Source organism: Pygocentrus nattereri, chromosome 22 (genome assembly GCF_015220715.1).
Source record: "Pygocentrus nattereri isolate fPygNat1 chromosome 22, fPygNat1.pri, whole genome shotgun sequence".
Classification (NCBI taxonomy): Eukaryota; Metazoa; Chordata; class Actinopteri; order Characiformes; family Serrasalmidae; genus Pygocentrus; species Pygocentrus nattereri.
The window spans coordinates 31,045,031-31,066,804 of record NC_051232.1 but is presented as its reverse complement, the minus strand read 5'-3'; the positions used below and the strand labels follow the sequence as shown (position 1 = coordinate 31,066,804).

The 21,774-nt window shown below is 41.2% G+C and overlaps 1 protein-coding gene across 5 annotated transcripts in view; it reads left to right on the top strand.

Moving 5' to 3' along the window:
- The window catches only part of adgrb3 (adhesion G protein-coupled receptor B3), a 324,116-nt gene that overhangs the window by 130,048 nt on the left and 172,294 nt on the right, over nucleotides 1–21,774 (top strand). For 3 of the 5 annotated variants that reach the window (XM_037532639.1, XM_037532638.1, XM_017700931.2), the window contains 2 exons: nucleotides 12,197–12,307; nucleotides 14,758–14,919. The exons of 1 other annotated variant lie outside the window; for it this stretch is intronic. In XM_037532639.1, coding sequence (XP_037388536.1) covers nucleotides 12,197–12,307; nucleotides 14,758–14,919 — 273 coding nt within the window. The remainder of the gene's footprint in view (nucleotides 1–12,196; nucleotides 12,308–14,757; nucleotides 14,920–21,774) is intronic. One more of the 5 variants, XM_017700932.2, reaches the window with a different exon arrangement.

The window sequence follows — 21,774 nt, the reverse complement described above, 5'->3', positions numbered from 1 at the left end:
AGCGAGCAATCTCCCTTTTCGCTGGGTCATTATCTCACGCGCAGTGTATGGACATTCATCATCAAAACCACATTATGCAGAAAGTGCTGCGGCGGCGTTTTTTGCAAAACACCCTCTGTGATTACCACCATCAATGAAGCTCAGCTTGCGGAGCTGCCCTCCCTTTTCTCGTCGCTGCGTTGTAGGAGTGCAGTCCAAAAAAGTGTCTCGCAAAGATCAGGTTAAATCTGCTCAACACCTATGATATTTATTATTATAAGTGTGTGGTAAGAGTAAAATTACTCAGCCTATTTCTATACATCTCTATTTGTCTCGTAAAATTGGCTGATCGTTTCGCTTGTTTTCTTGAAATAATGTGTGAAGCACACACAGTAAAATGCCTTGCAGAGCATCCAGTAATAGATAGACCACATTTAAACAGTCCAGTGCTCGGAATTCTCATGGAGGTGTAAACAGACAGATTCAGTGTTTTGGTGTGAAACGGTTCAGACGTCTTTACAGTGGTGGTGATGGGAACCAGGCGTCGCCATGACTACCACACAGATATAGGCGCTTTATTTACTATCCAGAACCACCAGAGAACCCACACGAGTCTTCTGAGTTTATGTGGAATGTTGATGATGGAAAAATAGTGGAAAACCTGAAATAATACGTTTTCTTTGGGGACTATTTCGCCCTAAGTAGAATTGTAAATTATGTTTTAGGCCAAAACAAAATTTCTCACAAAATTATCAAAAAGTATGTTGGAGGCGACAGCTGGGATAGGCTCCAGCACCCCCCCCTCCCCCGCCCCCCCCGCCCGTGACCCTGAGGGAGAAGCGGCTTACAAAATGTGTGTGTGTGTGTGTGTGTGTGTGTGTGTGTGTGTTGGAGGCATCAGGCAGTGAATTCATAGCCGTTTATGTAGTAACTCTCTGTGAGGAGCTTTTAGAGGTGGACGTCTGGTTCCTATCACCACCACTGTCAACAGTTCTGACTCGGTAAGTTTATCTAGAACGTTCTGAACGGGGTTTTATTTTACGCCTTCACTGACTTTTCAGAATCTCTGTATAACAGTTGAGTTCCCTTTGAGATGACTTGTCTTTTTTTGCCATACAAGGTTTAGAAATGTGGCAATAGAGGTGATTTGGGTCTTGTTCTGACACATTAATCCATATTAATAAACAAACATATTAATAAAAATGACGTATCAAGATGTGTATCATAGAAATGCGCCAAAGTGTTCAGAAGAGTGGCCTCAGAAGAGAAAAACAGTGTAAATAAATAGTGAAAATGTGTATTGTTAAAATAAGTATCATGATATATTCTCGCCATATTGACCACCCCTACTGTGGTGCTTATATGCTTATTCCTATACCTCCCTCATCCTCCTCTCTGCTCTCTCGCTCAGTCCTGGGCCTCGGCTTTGACAGACCGGCCTTTTCAAAGCAACACTGCACATAATTCAGCCGCTCTTTAGCTGTAGCGCCGAGAGCCCTGCATGGCTCTGGCCTGAAAGGATGAAGAAGAAGAAGGAAGAAAAGCCTGGGTGAATCACTTAGACAGAGCGGCCGCTATTTTTCAAGTCAGCGTCTGAGCAAAGATCAAGCCTATCCATTCCCATCGAGCCGCTACAAGAAAGACAGGGGCCATAGACAGGTGCCTGCTCGGACTTTAATGGCCACTCCGCCATTCATCACGGATGGAGGCGCTATTAAAAATAAAGGGGTCAAACTGGGTTGTCGGGAGAGTCGCCAGAAAAGAACCACTTTCAGTTCCCTGAAGAACTTTTCAGTGGATATTTGAATGGTTCTGTATGAAATTCAGGGGTGGATGAAGTGATTCCGGGGCGGCTGGGCGAAAGACGGGAATGGGCTCCTCTAGATACTTTAAATTAGAGGCTCTTGATGCTCGAGTGCCACAACTGTCTAAACATATGAATGCAAAATATAATATCTTGACATGTGAAATGATCTTTAATCAAGTTGATATAATATATATATATATATATATTATTTCTCATGTTGAGGTCGTTTTAAGAATATTATAACTATTATACTATTTAACTGATTTTTTGGCCTTTTTTTTTTTTTGATAAATTAGTCACCAGCCCAAAATGTGGGTAGTCTGTCAGTAATTAGCGCCTCTTTTAGTAAACCTGGGTCATTTTACGTAACTTTGCTTTTTAACTTTTAAATTTTAAAAGTTTAAGTACTTTTAAATTTTAAAAACTGAAAAAAATATCAAAAAATGAGTTTTTTTTACAACCTGCAGTAAGTAAAAGTTAAATTATGTAAGATATATGATCACTTCATCATGATGTGATCATGTTTCTTTTAAGAAATAATAGTTGAAACAAGCCAAATTATCTGCCAGTATATTGAGATCATTTGGCGCCGAGTGACATCGCGGTGATGAGTTAGAGAGATTACTTTCTACAGAAAGTAATTAGTAATGAAATCCCATTACATTTTGAGAGAAGTAATGAGTAACTTGTAATTGATGACTTTTTCTGAGTAATTAGCCGAACATGGGATCTATCTAATGTACCATTAATGCTTTAAACACTGCTGAGCTTGTGGGGCTACAGTGAAATATCTGAAAGGAATTGCTGCAATTAATAACGGCGGTTTTTTAATCTGTACATATTTCGCAGTACATTACTTAACCTTAACACGTACAGTAGATCTAATCTGTATTCTCATGAAGCCCTTTTCTCAGAGGGGCTCTAGACGGCTGCCTTCTTTTGCCTAGTGAGAACATCAGCGGTCAGTTAAAAGGTTCTTGAGGGAACCAAAAGTGGAAACTTTATCTTTAAAACGAAGTATTTTCCGAATCTCATAACAAAACTGCCGCAGGTCTGCCAAACGAACTTTCCTACCAAATCGGTGTGGGTGAGACTGCATGACATCGTTGGAAGGCCATTAATTAACCTTCTCTTATGTTAATTGGGACGTTGCGATTGTGTTCATTAAAATAGAAGTCGCTAAATTAGTCACCTGCGCAAAGTGTGGTCAGTCTGTCAGTAGTTAGTGCCTCTTTAAGGGGCTTCATGACGAACATTATCAATCATATAACCTACAGAATTTCCATCGTGATGCCCCACAGAAATCATTTTGAAAGCTAGGAGGACATATTTACCATCAACACCCCACCCCAATTTGCACCAGTGGACTTCAGAGGAGGAACGGTGCTATTCCTGGACATGAGATGTAACATTTTGGGCGTTTGTGTTTGGACCTTCTGACTGTGTTTGATCACTGCAGCTGCTCTGGGCTGCTGGCTTTGTTGTGACAGCGTCCCAGACCGAGGCCAGGGCGGAACAAAGGACAGCGCCGGCCGCAGCTGAGCAACCTCGGAGGATAAACACAAGGCGCGGTTTTGTGCACCTGCGTGCCGTTTTTAAGGGATCGTCCCGAGTGTGCGGAGGGCTTGGCAGAGCTGAGCTGTCTCGGGAAGCGCGATGGTGATAGAAAAACGTACCGTGAAAAGTAAGCGGCACTTTGTAGGCAGCCGGAGTGATCGTGAAGACGTTAGCAGCATTATCTGTAACTGCCCCGACTGCTCCTCTGGGATACCCGCTGGCTTTCAGTGCATAGACCATTGGGTCTTTCCCATACATTGAGGAAAATACTCTGTGCTTGATCCCCACTGATAAAATATATCACGTCCTGTGGTGTAACTAACGGCAATGCTGGTGGGGCCTGTAGAGCCAGAGGGGCCTAACATCTCAATGGGACCCCTTATGCAACTTATTAATGTACTGAGACATAGCAACAGTAGGTGAACAAGCAAAGTACATACATTGTGAGTTGTTTTTAATAATTGAAGGCCATTTTTTATGCCATTGAAGTTGTTTTTATACTGGGGCCATTAAGATTCTGGTTACACCACTGATGGTCACCACCAAAAATGAAGCAACTGGTAGACAGATAGGTTTTATTTATGTGGTAGTTTGTCCACATTTTAAGGTGTAAATTGGGTGTTTTAACATTACATTTCACGATCTACACCAGCTGATTACTGGCATTCTTGAATATATAGTTTCACAAGGAAAAAGAAAACGTTAATATGCAAATGAGACCGTGTCTAAGTATACGTGCATGTGTATATATTTACAAACAAAAATCTTGCCTTTGAATAATGTTTGAATAATTTTTTTATTTAAATTGGAACTAAAATGTTTATTTCACTCCAGAGAGAGGATTTTACAGACCATATTATTGAAATGGTATTGTTTTATAAGTAAGTAGGTAAACAAATAAAAACACCATGCACTGTTATTGTGAAACAGCTAATTTTTTCGTACGAACTGTATCATAAATCCAGCATCATGTTTGTAAATCCTTCTATTACATCTTTCTGTAATGCTGGTGAGAAACGAATAAAATTTCACGAATGCATATATTCAAAACTTTTAATGTAAGTTAATGTAAAGATGTTTTATTCCAAGCATTTTTGGAGCCTCGGTCTGTTCATCTTGAAATTTTGACAGAATATGGAGGACACCTGCCATAAAATAAGGCAGAAAAATATCAACAAAAATGGGGATGCAGGTTTACGCTTGTTTCCTGTAGAATCTTATTAGAATATATCGCTGGTGTTGGAAGAAAACCTCGTATCTCCATTTTGGCGTTTTTCAGCTTTTAATATAAATTGAAAAAGCCTGTTGGTCTTTACATTGTGTGTAGATTTCGTGATGAATGGACCAAAAGAAATGGGCCAAAATTGCTTGGAAAGACGTCTGGTTCCATTGACTTCCATTAAAAGTAAAGTAGGTTTTTTCCTTCTCCTGTAAAGTCACCATTTTGGAGATATGAGGTTTTCTTCCGACAGCAGCAATATATATATATATATATATGGTAGGCTTTGTTTTACAGGGCTTTGTTTTACAGGCTGGCAATGTAGAAAATGTTTTTCTTTTAATATTTATTCAACAACAAATGAAATAGAATCAATTTTTAAGATTTTATTAATCTAATATTACCTTACAAATGGCAGTAACTGTGTTGTTTTTGCCATATTCTCGGCAGCCATTACTTTACTTTGCCGTTACCAGTGCCATTCACCGTCGATAATCCTGCGACACCTGCTCAGTTTTCCAACTTTTGGAACCTGTTTTGCTGTTGGTGAATTCCGACTCTCCTTGTATCCAACTCTGCCTCTGAAGAGCTGCGACAGAGCTCATCACTGGAGGCATGGGCCTCAATCTCACACTAGGGGACGTTGGAAAAAGTGGGTACGAGGATAGATGGCTACGCATTTCCATAGATTGGACACTGGCTTGATTACTGCTTTCATGTCCCCCAGTGAAGACCCTCATTTGGTTTACATTCTGAGCTTTCCCACAAGCTTCCTATCAGCCATGCCTTGTCTACATAACCGTTTCGCTGATTTCAGCCATTGACCCAAGCAGCAATTGCGACAGCTGCGGCGAATGCGTCCATTTTAATCTACCGTAATCACTTCTCGGTAGCGCTTGAAAAAAAAAGGGGACAAAATTGAGTCTATGAGTCTAATTTCTCCGGCAGTTACGTTCTGAAGAGCCTCCATGTCAGCAAGCCTTTAAAGAATGGGATTGGATTTCATACGAGTCGGGATTTTCCGTGTCATTATGTGTACGGCACTTCCAATGCTCAGTGTAATCCTCTTACTTTAGACTGTAGCACAGTGCGCACCAATCTGATTAGATTAGATTCTTATGAATGGAGGAAAACCCTCGTCTTTGTCATTCCTAAAGGCACCGACAGTGATAGCAGGGATTTTTTTAAACACTAACCAACAGATGCGGTTCATTTGACAAAAACAGCGAAACGATGGGTAAAGAATCTTTATGTACCAGCAAGAATGTGCAGTATGCAGGCTATATGCTCTCTAACTTTGGTTTAGATGCTCTTTGTTTTAGTTCCACTAAGATGTGAACTACGTGAAGCCTTTTTCTTGTGTAATTTTCCTCGTTTAATCCATCTGCATCTTTTACTTTCCAGCTTCTCAATCTCAATCAATCAATACCCAATTGATCTGATTGGAGAAATTCTGTCCACTTGATTGAGGTCTTCCAAGTTCTCATTTTTAATCAAGTTCCTAATGGATGCATCCCTCTATCCCGCTCTCAGGAGCCGTGTTTACATGCATTTACGTGTATATGTTAATAATAGTCTACTATTAATAGTCTACGGCTAGTAGCTCAATCGGAATGGAGTACGTTCTTGTATATCAGAGGGGTACACCTTATTAATCTAGTTCGATTGAGACCAATACAGTGTCTATCTGATTGATCGAGGTGTGTAATCCTGTAAATAATCCGTTAAATAGAAAAACGTGGAAACGTCTGTATCCGATTACATTCCCTATCGGAAAGTTTAGGTCCGTTCTGCGTCTTCGTCACGTCACAGTCAGAGTTTATACCGTTCAAGACGACGGAGCAGAAACTGGTCTGCAGAGGAGACGAAGTTCATGCTCTGATCTTTAAAAGACGGCGGTGGGACGGACGTCCAGCTTATGCGTCTCAGAGCACGACGTCTTCCTCTCGGCCTTCTTTAATGAGGACGTGTGAGGGACGTTTTCCTGAGTCTGACGTCATTTTAAAGCAGTTAAAAACACAATCACTGCTCACTGCTGCTCATCTCACTCTGACTGGACTCAAGTGATGCTGGTTGTCATGGTAACGTCTACACTAAGCAGTTCTCTACGCATGCAATTTTGGTTCTGATTACTTGTAGTGAGCATAGAAACAGAGATTTTCATCAGGTTGTTGAGTAGAATGAGATACAAACACCTCTAGTCTTAATCTGTAGTCAGTCAGATTGGAGAAAATCTTTGCATGTAAACACAGCGTTATGGTTCTTGACTGGGATGCACAGTTGTATGCAAAGTTTGGTCGAATTATATGTTTTATTGATATGTTGTGAAAATAAGTGAGCACGTCCTGCACACTTCAGTGCACACTTACAGTTTGCTTGCTGAATTTAACATGATGACACGTGGCCTGTGCATAAGCCATGGCGCACACTATAGTTCTTCCAGTTTGTTAAAGTCAGTAAATGCATAGAAATAATGGACTAACATTAGCAGAACAATCACCATATTTAACTTTCATCTCTTATTTTCACTTATTAAAAGTAACAAAACATGTCATTTGACTGTTTGTTGAGGTACAAGCAATATAAAGGTACCCTCAAAGGTATAGCAGTGGTTTTAAGGTCCAGCTGTTGCCTTAAATATGTTTTCCCACAGAAAAGGTAGATATTTTTACCATTCAATAACCTGATGTTATAAAAAATATGTTAGTGCAATGGATTATGATACAGTTATGTTCGCTAACTAAAGGTTAGACATGCGCTTGATTAGGTGTTTATTAGGGGAGCCAAAAGTGGGTCTTCTATGGAAACGGGACTCACAACACTACTAAATATGGCAAGTAACAGTTAAATCAGGTGGCTTTGAGAACCCAAGGTCCTCCATGGACCTTTTTTCTGGCTCCTTTATTTTTTGACAGGGTTGTTTGTTGACTAATCTTCGTCACGACAAATGACCAGTCTGGGAATGAGTCAACCTGCCTTTCCTCAGCCTAATGATCATCATTACATTGTAAAGCAAGGATCAGACTGAACGCTCTCTAATGACAGCTGTTATGTGGTGGAGCGTTCCTCACCGCTAGAGTCCTTTGATTAGTAAATCTGTGGTGAATTGAGGATATCGATCACAGCTTATGGCACTTTCAACAATCGAGGCTGTAAACTTTCGGTTTGTGTGAGGTACAAGACGATGCCCCAGTCCCGTCACAGCGTGCCAGGATATTGCCCGGTTGTTGTCTGAGGAAAATGAATAGAGGATTGATTTTGAACCTTTCCTGAAGCCATTTGGTTTTATGAACTTCACTTACTCCCCAGTGCGCGTGTAGATATGATTGTCTGTGGTCGATTGAGCCGCATATTTGCTCTCTGTGCAGTTTCAATCTGCTGTAATATCGTCATCAATTCAAGGCGGCTCGTTTTTCACACCTCACACAACTGATGCGTGTGTGGTTCTTGGGCGTGGTTTTTTTAAAAGGGGGCGTGGTTAGATCTACAGAAACAGTGCATTCATCTAAAAAAATGACCACTCCAAACACACCTCGACTGTCTTTTAACCTGAAGAACTGTAGGCCACATGTTAATACTGGTACGTATTGTGCAGATTAATATAGACCACTTGTTAACACCAGTATGTATTGTGCATACAAGTATAGTCCACAATAACACCAGTATGTATTGTGCATGTAAGCATAGGCCACAATAACACCAGTATGTATTGTGCATGTAAGCATAGGCCACAATAACACCAGTATGTATTGTGCATACAAGTATAGTCCACAATAACACCAGTATGTATTGTGCATACAAGTATAGTCCACAATAACACCAGTATGTATTGTGCATGTAAGCATAGGCCACTTGTTAACACCAGTATGTATTGTGCATGTAAGCATAGGCCACTTGTTAACACCAGTATGTATTGTGCATGTAAGCATAGGCCACTTGTTAACACCAGTATGTATTGTGCATGTAAGCATAGGCCACTTGTTAACACCAGTATGTATTGTGCATGTAAGCATAGGCCACTTGTTAACACCAGTATGTATTGTGCATGTAAGCATAGGCTACATGTTAACACCAGTATGTATTGTGCATGTAAGCATAGGCTACATGTTAACACCAGTATGTATTGTGCATGTAAGCATAGGCTACATGTTAACACCAGTATGTATTGTGCATACAAGTATAGTCCACAATAACACCAGTATGTATTGTGCATGTAAGCATAGGCCACTTGTTAACACCAGTATGTATTGTGCATGTAAGCATAGGCTACATGTTAACACCAGTATGTATTGTGCATACAAGTATAGGCCACAATAACACCAGTATGTATTGTGCATGTAAGCATAGGCCACAATAACACCAGTATGTATTGTGCATGTAAGCATAGGCCACTTGTTAACACCAGTATGTATTGTGCATGTAAGCATAGGCCACAATAACACCAGTATGTATTGTGCATGTAAGCATAGGCCACAATAACACCAGTATGTATTGTGCATGTAAGCATAGGCCACAATAACACCAGTATGTATTGTGCATACAAGTATAGTCCACAATAACACCAGTATGTATTGTGCATGTAAGCATAGGCCACAATAACACCAGTATGTATTGTGCATGTAAGCATAGGCCACTTGTTAACACCAGTATGTATTGTGCATGTAAGCATAGGCTACATGTTAACACCAGTATGTATTGTGCATACAAGTATAGGCCACAATAACACCAGTATGTATTGTGCATGTAAGCATAGGCCACAATAACACCAGTATGTATTGTGCATGTAAGCATAGGCCACAATAACACCAGTATGTATTGTGCATGTAAGCATAGGCCACAATAACACCAGTATGTATTGTGCATGTAAGCATAGGCCACAATAACACCAGTATGTATTGTGCATACAAGCATAGGCCACAATAACACCAGTATGTATTGTGCATGTAAGCATAGGCCACAATAACACCAGTATGTATTGTGCATACAAGTATAGTCCACAATAACACCAGTATGTATTGTGCATACAAGCATAGGCCACAATAACACCAGTATGTATTGTGCATGTAAGCATAGGCCACAATAACACCAGTATGTATTGTGCATACAAGTATAGTCCACAATAACACCAGTATGTATTGTGCATACAAGTATAGTCCATGGTATGTGTCTTGCATAATCTGATTGATTACACACTACAAGTACACTACAAAATGGCACTACATTAAACTTTTAATGGTCTTAACGACAGATCATTAGTCAGTAAATTAGCCATTATTAGACAAATACCTGCGGTAAGTCAGTGTGGGAGAGATTTTCCCTTTGATTTCTTTTAATGTTTACTTTTTGTGTGTAAATTGATCCACTCAGCACTGACGGCTTCAAACAGCTGAAAAACACTGCCAGGCTAGTTTGTGTTTTATATGAGACCAGATACTCTCTATAGGGTTTAAACCTGGACTCTGACCAGCCCGAAACCATCAGTAAACACCATTAGGCTCATTTTTTGCACAGGACACATATTCATACAAGTGCGTGCCTTGCATGCAGGCACAGGCCCTCATGGTTAAACCAATGTGTAGCTTGCACTGAGACGTATTTTGCATGCACGTGATCTTGCGGTGATGCATTTTGGGTATCTGAGTTCTTTACCAAACAGGCCAGGAAATGGCAAGAACACTAGCTTGCAGTAGTGAATTCATTCTATCCGATCATTTGTATTACCTTAGTGACAAACACAAACCTATAAGATTTCAGTCGAGTTCCCCTTTTGCCAGGCCGATGATTGAAGAGCTTTCATACCTCACACTCGCGCTGTGAAGACTGATCAGGCAAGACGGAAACATCTATTAAAGCGCCCTGGGTGGCGCCAAGACTGAGGGTGCAAAAAAAATATATATATATATATATAAAAAAAATAAAATAAATAGAAAAAAAAAAAAGTTAAATGATCGCCAAGCTCGGGTCTATATTTTACTCCCTCAAATGCCATTCCAGTGTGCCACACTATAACCGAATGAAAAGTCTCCGACTGGAGGGCAGCCTCCACCACCGGCATTGATAATGTTTCTCTGACTTATGTTCCAGAGCTGCGGCGGCGCAAATGATTTATACAGCGCTGAAAGCTGCGCCGGCTCAATCGAATGGGTTTTTATTGTGAGGTAAATAGGTTGGCTGCAGAGAGGTCGTCAGAGGTGCCCGTACACCCACCTAGTGTAGGTCAAGGCTAGCGCGCTTCGTCCTAATGAATGCTGGAAGACCCAGATGATGCCTTCAGCCTTCAGGCTGGAGGGCCACAATCACCGCACCTCTCTCAGCAGAGCTTTTAAGGCGTCTCGGCTTCAGTCGCCCTCGTCCGCGATGCTCCCAGCTCTCCCTTCGCCTTTCTTAATGAAGATTAATTGCTGAGGCGGGATGGCGGGGGGTGGTGGTGGTGGCGGGGGGCGTTTGGTGTTCTCTGAGCTTTCACAACTTCGCTTTTGTCTAGTGAGGCGGAGACATTTGGCCGTCTCCCTCTGACCTACGGTTGTAATTCCCAATTAGCGATGGAAGCATGGCTGTTTAATTGTTGTTTATTTTGTTTCTTTGTTTGCTTTCTGATGTATTTATGGACTATTACCAAACACTGTGTTGGATACCTGCTAAAAAAACTGTATGATCTGCTTCCCCTCAGTATTTCAGCCAGTTTTTTTTTATTTATTATTATTTAATTTTTTATTTTTTTTTATGCCTCGTTCTAAGAACCAGTCTATTTATACACCACGGCTCTAAAGATGCATGAAAGATGAAATCCAGGCTTTTTCAAATCACGATAAGACATTTCTGAAGATCAAATGCTTTTGATTTATTAATTATGAACGATAAAGCCATGTTGTGGAATCGCAAAGACAAAAAAAAAGAAGAAACAAGACAGCAATTAGCACGAAACGAATGACTGTTCAGCTCAGTATTCATTTGCTATGACATCCTGTGTCGATACAGCGGCGCATAATTCCTCCACTAATTCTGGGTCTTAGCTACTAATTACCCCCCAAAAAGCCCCGATCTGTTGTGGAAACTGTGGATCAATCTAGCATGTTATGTCCATGACCCCCTCGCCCTACCCCTACACCCCCTCCCCCCCTCCCCCCCAGCCCTGTCCGCCCCCCCCTTCCTCTGTGGCTTTTCAGACGGCTTGCACATTTTTACCTTCATTTTCTTTTCTCTTCTTTTTCCCCCCCCCCCCTTTTCTCTTGGGGAGGGGAGGAGGGAGGGGCGGAGGCTAAATAATTAACATCCTGTTTAAAAGCCAACGTGAGTTGATTTGCATGTGTTGCTATGTGTCTTAGCTGTGCTGTCAACCTCAATTAATGCTCCCAACTCACCACTGATAAACCATTGTTCTTTGATTTTAAAGTAAAACAGTTAAAGTTTTAGGAATTAGCCAAGTTATTATTATTATTATTATTATCATTATTATTAAAAAACAAACAAAAACATGTGTGATTTTGTTCTGCCGACTGCGACGCCTATTACACCTACTGCCAGAACTGTTATAAGCTCTTTTTTTGCTTTTTTTTTATTTTTTATTTTTTGCTTTCTCTCTGAAGAATCTTGTATCAAGCCTAGTTTTCATGAACCCTTTATTCTGTCTCTAGAATTTGGAATGATCGGAGAGCATACTGTAAAAAGCCAACGGCCAAGATCAGTTCATGACACAAAGGGCCAACAGGAGCGAGATGAGTCTGCTAAATTTATGGCACAAACTGGTAATACAATAGTTATGTTTCTTTCCTTTATTATGTTAACTAAACTTAATTTCATCTAAGTCACTTTGCATGCTCTCTCTCTCTTAGACTGCACCTTTTAAGTGAAAGATGCTTTTGTCACATTGATCCCCCCTCCCTCCCCCCCTTCCCCCCCTTCGTTATGACCTCAGAAAAATCAAAGCCCAGCCGAGACGACGGTCTCGGTGCTTTCTTTCATGGTAACGAAGCCCATTTCCTTTCACTAGAAGGTGTAGGTCAATTCCAGTCCGCATGATGGTCGTAAAGTGAAATGTCTAATTTTTTTTTTCCCCCCTTAACGACAACGATAACAGTAGTGTGCCAAGATATATTCACACATATCCAGTAAATACCAACGTTTGATTTCTTTTCAATGACTTTTTCTCAGGTGTTTTCCCTCCATTCTTTCTTTTTTTTTTTGCATGCGCAGTGTTTGATATGTAGGCCTATCCTGGGGGAGGGGAAGGTTCATATCTGTTTCTCTTGTTTGTTTGTTCGTTTGTTTGTTTTTTTTCCCTCCTTTATTGTCATCTTTATCACGTGTCAGATGAGTACGTTCGCGCCTACTCATTTAAGTTGCAAATCGCTTTGCAAACTAAACCCTAACCGTGTTTTTTTTTCCCTCTCTCTCTCTCTCTCTCTCTCTCTCTCTCTCTCTCATCCTAATCCACCTTGGCCCTTTTTTTTTTTTTTTTTAATTCGCTTTTACAACATTACGCTTTGAGTTTGACCATTTCCAGACCGTCCGAGTTGTTGTTCCACCTCATTAAAAAAAAAAAAAAAAAAAGGATAAATTGATCCACTTTTCAACCCAATCAATGATCGGCCCGGTAACGCTTGAAAATGTAACGTTTACACGTCACGGGATGAATAAACCCTCACCAATATCGGTCTACACTTCACCTCTGAATGTATGTTCAGCGCTGAAATTTTGAAAAAAAAAACCCGCAAAAATTTTTTTTTTTTTTTTTTTTAATTACGTCCCCAAAATTTTCACCACCAGAATGTAGCAAGTATGTTTGGTCAGCAATAAAAAAGCAGGATAAGTTTAATAAAAACTTTTAAATCATTGGTCCAATTTTGTTCAGTGTCACCTGGCAATTAAATTGATCGATAATATCCTTATTTGGGGAACAAAAGCTAATTATATAGTGTATATAGTGTATATGTTCATCTGTGACTGGATTTAGTGGAATTCCAAATGCCGTTTGCATTCGCTATGGCCATGCGGTTGCTTATTGGGAATTACAGCAAATAAAATTGCAAATATTTATGATATATGATTATAAATATATATATTTTAAATGTTACAGTCTTTTCTTTGTCTGATACGTGTTAATATATCAGCTAAGAAAACAACCCGGTTCAAGCTTCTTCTTTCTATTTTCAGTAGCGTAGTTCTCGCTTTGGTATCGGTGACGCTCCATCGATCCTTTAGCGGCTGATCGGCTTCACTTTGAAGGACATTAGATGTGAAATGGGCCCTCTTTCCGTAGCGTATCCTGATCGTCTTCACTCAGAGTGAAGCGACCGCGAGGACTAAATTGCTGTGATCTGCTGAGCACCAAGGAGACTTTCTTCTGGTCAGTCTTGGGTCAATAGTAATTTATTCCAAGCACCTCTGAACTCCAGGCCTTCCAGGTCACGCAAGAGCCTAGGCTTTGCAGCGGAACTGTAGCCAGTTGCGAACTAACACTCATCACAGGTCATTCTCTAACTTTTAGAAGCCATGCATGCATCCTACATGTTTATCATGTTTTAAGCTTTATTTATTTCTAGCATTAGTTCTGTCGAACTTTCTTTCTGATTTCTTTTCTTCTTCTTCTTCTTCTTCTTCTTCTTCTTCTTTCAGTTGGTTTCATCAAGTTGTCTGCATGCCTTACTTTTTACAGACTGAGATGAAGTTTAGCCCCCAGCCCCCCTTAAATCTGAACTTAAGCACCAGCTCTGCTCTGGTATCTGAAGTTACATGGTGGCCACGCCTTTGACACCTGTGATCTTGCATGGAATGGAAAGCGATTCTCGTCAGCGCTGTGGCAAAAACACGTGTCTGGAAAACGGCATCCGTGCAGGAGAATGAGGAAACAGCCCCGGACGGACTTTTATAGCGTTTTATTACCGGTTTTCCCATTTCCCAGTAAATTAAAGCCGCCATCGATGTTACAAGGTCCCGCTTTCAGATGGACTGGCTAGATTTCGGCCACCTCACCAACCAAAAGAACCTTCCAGATTCGGTCACGCAGTAGATTCATTCATGCAAGATCACAAGAACTGGGGAAATCATACCCCCACCCCCCACCCCCCCGCCGACGTGTGGCCTCTCCTGTAACTTTGCTAGGCCCCACCTGCTCCTACTGGCCCCACCCCACCCCCCCGGGCTGTCATGTGACCTTGTTGCTGCTTTTAACTGGTGTCACCCTTCTCCTACACAGGTGACCCAGGTGCTGAGGAGTGGTCCCAGTGGAGCTCTTGCTCAGTTACATGCGGTCAAGGGTCGCAGGTGCGAACAAGAACATGTGTCTCACCTTACGGAACACACTGCAGCGGCCCTTTAAGAGAATCAAGGGTTTGCAATAACACTGCCCCCTGTCCAGGTAGTGTTAGCCGCAGATGCACGAACTGTCACTTCTTGTCTTATTTATATGCATATATATATATATATATACATATATATACATATATATATATATACATACACACACATACATTCATCTATCTATCTATCTATATATCTATATCTATATATATATATTTCATCTCTTATGCTAGGAAATGTTTTTGTTGTCTTTCTTGCCTTAAATTCTGTTGTCATGTGATATTATTATCATTATTATTATTATTATTATTATTATTATTATTATTTCTTACAGTTGCTGCCATTCTTTGTTCTAGACATTTTTCTTCCAGCTAGATCATTTCTGCTGTTTGTCATGTGCCACATTTTGTGTTATTTCATCTCTTTTCTCAGTCAACATGAGGCCATTCACATCGCTTTCATCTGCCACTCCTTTAACCAAACTGATGTGGGAATGTATGAAGTTGCAATTTGTCAGTAGATAACAGGATCATGACTCCGTCACAGTGCATTCCACGTGCAACACCAGTGAGAAATGACACACTTCTGCCTTCTAGTTTTGGCCCTTGAGGAGCTGAAACTACAAAGGCACGCGCGACCGAAAAGTCAGGCCTCCTCTTTTTAAAATATGATCTCGGAATTTGTTTCTCCAGCTAATTGGATCGTCACTGTCTGTGAGGAGAAAGCAGTGCTGTATTTACAGGCGATGCAGGGCAGCTCCTGAACCCTCAAGCAGCCAAGAGTTGCATTTGTTTTGCTGTTCAGTTATTATTAATGAACCTATTAATAAAGACGTCAACACATAGCTCACTATTCATTCGATTTGCATTCTGCATCGACAGGTGCGAGTTTCCGATTTACCTTCTGATTTCAAACAAAAGTGTAAAAGACGGATTTATTGACACATTCCAGGAAGCGGGATTAAAACACATCCCAAAGAGAGAACCTTCCCAACCCAAAGAGAACCTTCTGTGGAATAATAAAACACTTCTGAAATGCCATTTCTTAGAACAGGTCAGGAGAAGATCCTACCACCTGCCTTTTTATTAAAATTCCTCCACAAAGTGCCGCCTGACGTTTTTGCCCCTCGCTTGCTTTGCATCGGAATGACCCACAATGAAGCGTCGGAATGGCTCGTGCCATCAGGGTCCGAATTTTCCTCTTGGCCTTTGAAGGACGGGTACAAAATGATCTTCAGGAACAGTGTGGTTTTAAAAGTTCAGCGCAGATCAGCTTTGCGGTTTACAGTAGTGTACTGTAACTGGGCCGACTCAAGCAAGTCGAAATGGCAGTAGTCTTTTTGCCCCCGCAGCGCTTAATGCAATGAAACTATGACTGTGCCTCTTGGTGCCACTGTAAATATAGACCAAGAGCAGGAACATATTGAGCTGCTCAAATAAAACCATCCCTTTTCCCTCTGGTGCTGCTTAGTGTAATGGAGCCAGCCTAGATCTTTTGGCTTTTTTATTGTGGGAGGCAGTAATGTGCCATTATTTCATGAAGAATCTCGGGCCTGATCAGTATATTGACTTTTATCGAGGTCTCACATGAGAGTTATGTCAATAAAGAAGCGATGACTAATAATGTTTTTAATTGTACTGTGTTTGGGTAACACTTTACTTGGACCCTGCTACATAGCATTACATAATAAAGCACTAAGCCACTTGAAGCCGTGCATTACAGTGATGTTACCTCTGCCTCTGTGATTAAAATCACTGTAACGCACAGCCCCAAGTGACTTATTGCTTTTATGAACGCCATCCAACACAAAATACGGCAAAATACCTACTTTTTCAGTAAACAATTTTTGTTATTATTAAAAATAATCAACATAAACAAGTATTCCGCCAAGAAATGTAGTTTCTTTAGGATATGATATCACTGCCAAGCCACCATGGACGCTGAATGAGGAGAGCGTTTGGTCGCCCATCACTACATATTGCGGTCATCTCATTAAATATTTTACATTTTTGTTGTGTGACAGTGAACATGTGATATCATGGCACTGTTTAACGCTAAACCTTTGCTTTATAAGTACTTGTTTGTCACCAAATCGCCACCACGAGTCTTATTTAGCCCCAATCCAGCGGTGCCCTCTTCTCACACTGGGGCTGAGTCTCAAACGGCTCCCTGCTCCCTACATAGTGCACTATGTAGGAGTTTAAATACTGGATCCTGCAGCCCAGCAGAGCAAAACACAGCTAAGAAACTCAAACCCACCCACACTCGATACATGACGCACTGTTTGGCTGTAGAGGCTAGAACTTCTACACTTTCATAGCTAGAACACTATTCAGGGAGTACAGAGCCGTTTGGGGTTCAGTCTGGGTTTAATGCCACCTCTGAATCATGAACATTAGAGGTGTGTGAGACATTCAGGTGATGTTCTTTAGACTTCTATACTGCAGTTTTACAGTAAATCACACTGTAAGCGCTTTAATTCAAGCCTGTGATATTAATGATGGAGCTGTTTAGGCTCAGTTTAAACACAGAAGGGGCTCTTACTTCATTAGTGCACTCGATACTGCATTTTATATACATTATATTACGGCCAATCTCAGCCAATCAGATTTCAGGACTGGAAACATGTCAAGGCAGGTGTCTTATGCTGTCATGGTAGACAGTAATAGAACAGTGTTACCAGTGTTGTTAACTGTCATGACAGATGACGTTACGTTTGATGTGACAGCTTATGCCACATGCAAATTTTTGGTTATTTTAAAATCAATTATGGGCAATGGTGACATGACACCGTTATATTACTGGGCATAATCTGTTATGACAGTTATCGACAGCATTTGCCGTCTCCCATGACGTTTGTGTAGCAGGGTTCAGCCTAAAGTGTTATATTTGTATTTGTATTAAAATTAATTTACAGAGATGACTAACCTGACAGCTGGCGCCTGCATGAGCAAACCAGGCTGAACTAATTCTGAACACAAAACATATTTGTGGCAAAATCATGGGTTCCCAACTTGTGCGACCGTCTTAGCGAGACAGCAAGTGTGTGCGCTGGCGATGCCACAGCCATCCGTGTCTAGGACTGCGTAATTGGCCTTGTTCTCTCTCGATGGCCTTCCTCCCATCACTCAGCGCGGTTCGAGCCTGGTGTTATCGGATATCCGAATTCTGAATAAAATCAGTATTGGTCATGAAATGTTCGTGTCAGTCCCGCCCTAGAAGAGTTTTGTAAAGTAATGCACCAGAATGAACAGTAGAAATTGTTGAAAGGTTAAATTTATCATCGGGAGTGAGTTTATTCACCGGCGATGCCCCAGCCATTTGGGGCCGGAGTCGAGGAGCGCATACTTAGCCTTGCTTTGTCTGGGCTGGTAGGACGGCTCTCCCTCTCGCACCATCACTCAGACCAAAGTTAGCCAACGTGGGCGTCTATTAAATATGTGACCATGTTAAATATGTGACCATCAATATCATCTGATTTCTAGCCTGATATTATCGGATATCTGAGTTTTTTAACTCTTTAAAATCGACACTGTTATTGGTCATAAAATGTTCTTATCAGTTGAGCCCTAAAAGAGTCTTATAACGTCTATGGAGCAGAACCCGCAGTAGAAATTCTGAATGGGTGCTAAGCTCTGGCCTTACTGTCGGGATATTGAGTTTGATCCCCGGTGATGCCGCAGCAATCCATGGTTGGGAGTCAGAGACCGCTTAAATAGGAGTCTCACCGATCTGAGTACTGGTTCTGTCGTCAGGTGATGCGACAGTCACCCATGACCAGGATTTAAAGCCAGCTTTATTGGCCCCTTTCTCTCTCTCTCTCTCTCTCTCTGGATGGGTAGGGTGGCCATCCTTCTCCTCCCATCACTTAGCTTGAGGCTGTTAACTCCTATTAACTCCATAAAATGTTCTTGTTCCTCAAGCTCTAGAAGAGTCTCACAAAGTCATGTAGTACAGTCAGTAGTAGCCATCCTGAACAAGGTTCTCGAGAGGCGCAACCGTCTGAGTTCTGGCTCTGTCGCCGGGAGATAACGAGTTTGATCGCTGGCGATGCCACTGCCAACCGTGGCCGGAATAATCGGCCTCGCTCAATCTGGGTGGACAGGATGGTCTTTCCTCTCCTGCCATCTTTCACAGGCGTCTGTTTAATATTAGACCATGTTAAGTTGTATAAACCGTCATTATCAAATATCTGAATGTTTAACTCTTGAAAATCGGCATTGTTACGAAATTGGTCACAAACTGTTCCTATCAGTCGAGCCCTGGGAGAGTCTTAGGAAGTAATGTATTAACAGTAGAACCTGAATGGGTGGCGTACTCATCCCGGTTGTCGGGAGATGGAGTTTGATCCCCAGTGATGCCACAGCCATCCGTGGTTGGGAGTCAAAGACCACATAACTGTCCTTGCTCTCTCTGGGTGGGTATGGTAGCCCCCATTTAATTTCTTAGAAAACTGCCAATTATTGTAATTCAGTTTTTCTCACACACAGTATTTTACTTCAGTAAACATAAAAATGAAGCAGTGTTAAAACAAATAATCCAAAATACTAACTTTACAGAAGAAGGAATAAACAGACTTAAATTTATACAGAAGTTAATGGAGTAAGATATTTTTCTCAGTCGTTTTGGAGCATTTCTATTGGTCCATTTGACATGAAATATTAACACATCATGATGGGTTAAAAATGACCAAGATTTAGATTTGAGACTATGTATGGTTTATTTACATGCATTTAACCTTAAAACAAACAACAAAAGATGCAACTGACCATTAAATTCGCAGATTATGTTTCTCAGTATAAAGCATTTGGTGTCTTTTTACTACTTCACCATTCCAAGCAGTATTAGTCATATTGTTATTGGTCATAAAAATAAAGATCTGACCCTAGAAGAGTCTTTTAAAGTAGTGTAGAAGAATTACAGTAGAGCTTCTGGACGGTAGCCAGGTCAACACCGTATGTCACTGAATCTCGGCCCTTTTAAAAGGTGGGAAATGATGACATTCCGCTGGAAATTGACTAAACTTACCTCAGCTTTTCACCTTCTGGAGGAAAGCGGTTTGAAAGTGCACGCCGTCCACTGTCCGGGAGGTGAGGGCAGTGGGCCGACTGGAGTGATTAGTGTTTTTCGAAAATATGCCTCTGCCTCAGAAGGAACGGCTCAGGGTCTCGTTCTAATCTCGCATTCCTCGGCATAAGGCAGAGGTTCAGAAACTCTCCCGTTCGTATCTGGCTGCGGACGAGGAAGCGGCTGATGAAAAGCTCTGGAGGCTCCTTGATCCCGTGCGTCCCCCGTGTAGGTGCCCGGTCCTGCCTTTATGTGGCGAGTGCGCAGGGAGTTTGCTTTTAATTAAAAAGTGTTTGAGCAGGACTCGAGCTTTCATTATGCAATTAGAGCGCGAGCGAGAGAGGGAGACGGTGGGCTTTGATAGTTGGAAGTGAAGTGGGGGTGGGGGGGACAGTGGCCTTGACTCTGATGACCAGATTAAGTTCCACTCACAGAGAGTGAGCGCACACCTGGGAGTCCGATAAGCGCGCTCAGAGATGCCTCTGATACCTGGGCAGAATATCAGCACCAGCTGTCAGTCAACGTCTTCAGTAGACGCTGTGCTGTAAGTGGGAGATGGTGAGAGAGGCGCTGTTACACAAAAAATAATAATTAAAAATATTACAATTGAAAATGTATGAACACCCCCCCCCCCCCCCCCCCCCCCCCACACACACCCTTTACATTACATAAACACTTTATGACCAGTGGACGAATAGAAATGGTCCTTTGCATAAAATATCATCACAATTAATAATAGTTTCTTTCCTTCTTCTGTAAAGTTACTGCAAAGGTTTTATTTGCCACCTATGAATATACATAATAGTAGTTAAAATAAATAATGCTTTAATGTGAATATACATTAACGTAAGTAAGTGTTATAGAAGTTAAAGGTTAATTTATTATGATACAGCACTGTGTGAAAGTTTTAGGTATCTAAGCAAATTTTTTAACGTTTTACCTCAGCAGTGAGTTTATCGCAGTATACATTAGAATAAAGTCATATTCATAATTCATATATATATATATGTGTGTGTGTGTGTGTGTGTGTGTGTGTGTAATCATAATCATTATTAATTAATATTCTATATAGTTTTGTTTATAGTTTTGTTTATTCAAATATTAACACTTTTCTCAGCAAATAAACACAAACTACACAAATAAATTGATTTTGAAAATGTGTCTTGGGTGCCTAAGACTTTCGCACAGCACTGTACTTAAGTGGTTGAGATGTAAACAGAGTCGTTCAGGGCGGTTTGGTGTGAAACGCTCTGTTCTGGAGAAACTTACCAAGTCAGAGCTGTTCACAGTGGTGGTGATAGGAACCAGACGTCCCCCTCTAAAAGCTCCTCACAGACTTTAATTAACATTAAATGGTTATGAATTCACTGCCTGATGACAGTTTTGAGGAGATTTTCACCCTAAGCTCCATTCATGGTGAAGGGATACTTAATATGCAGGGCGCTGTGAGGCAGAATAGTCCCCAAAGAAAAGTTCTTATTTCAGATTTTCCACTATTTTTCCATCATCAACGCTCCATATAAGCTCAGAAGACTCGTGTAGGTTCTCTGGTGGTTCTGGATGGTAAATAAAGTGTCTATATCTGTGTTGTAGTCATGGCGACGCCTGGTTCCCATCACCACCACTGTAAAGACGTCTGAACCATTTCACACCAAACCCTCTGAATCTGTCTGTTTAATTGTGGAAAATCCTTCCACTTGATGGCTCTTTAGATTAAACAGCTGTAATACAATTATGTTTTTTCCAGCTGCTCCCATGACGAATTCATCAAATACGTATGCATGACCTGCACTGCTTGTGTTTGATTAGTTAAAAGCCTTTCAAGCATTTAAGCCTGATGATTAAA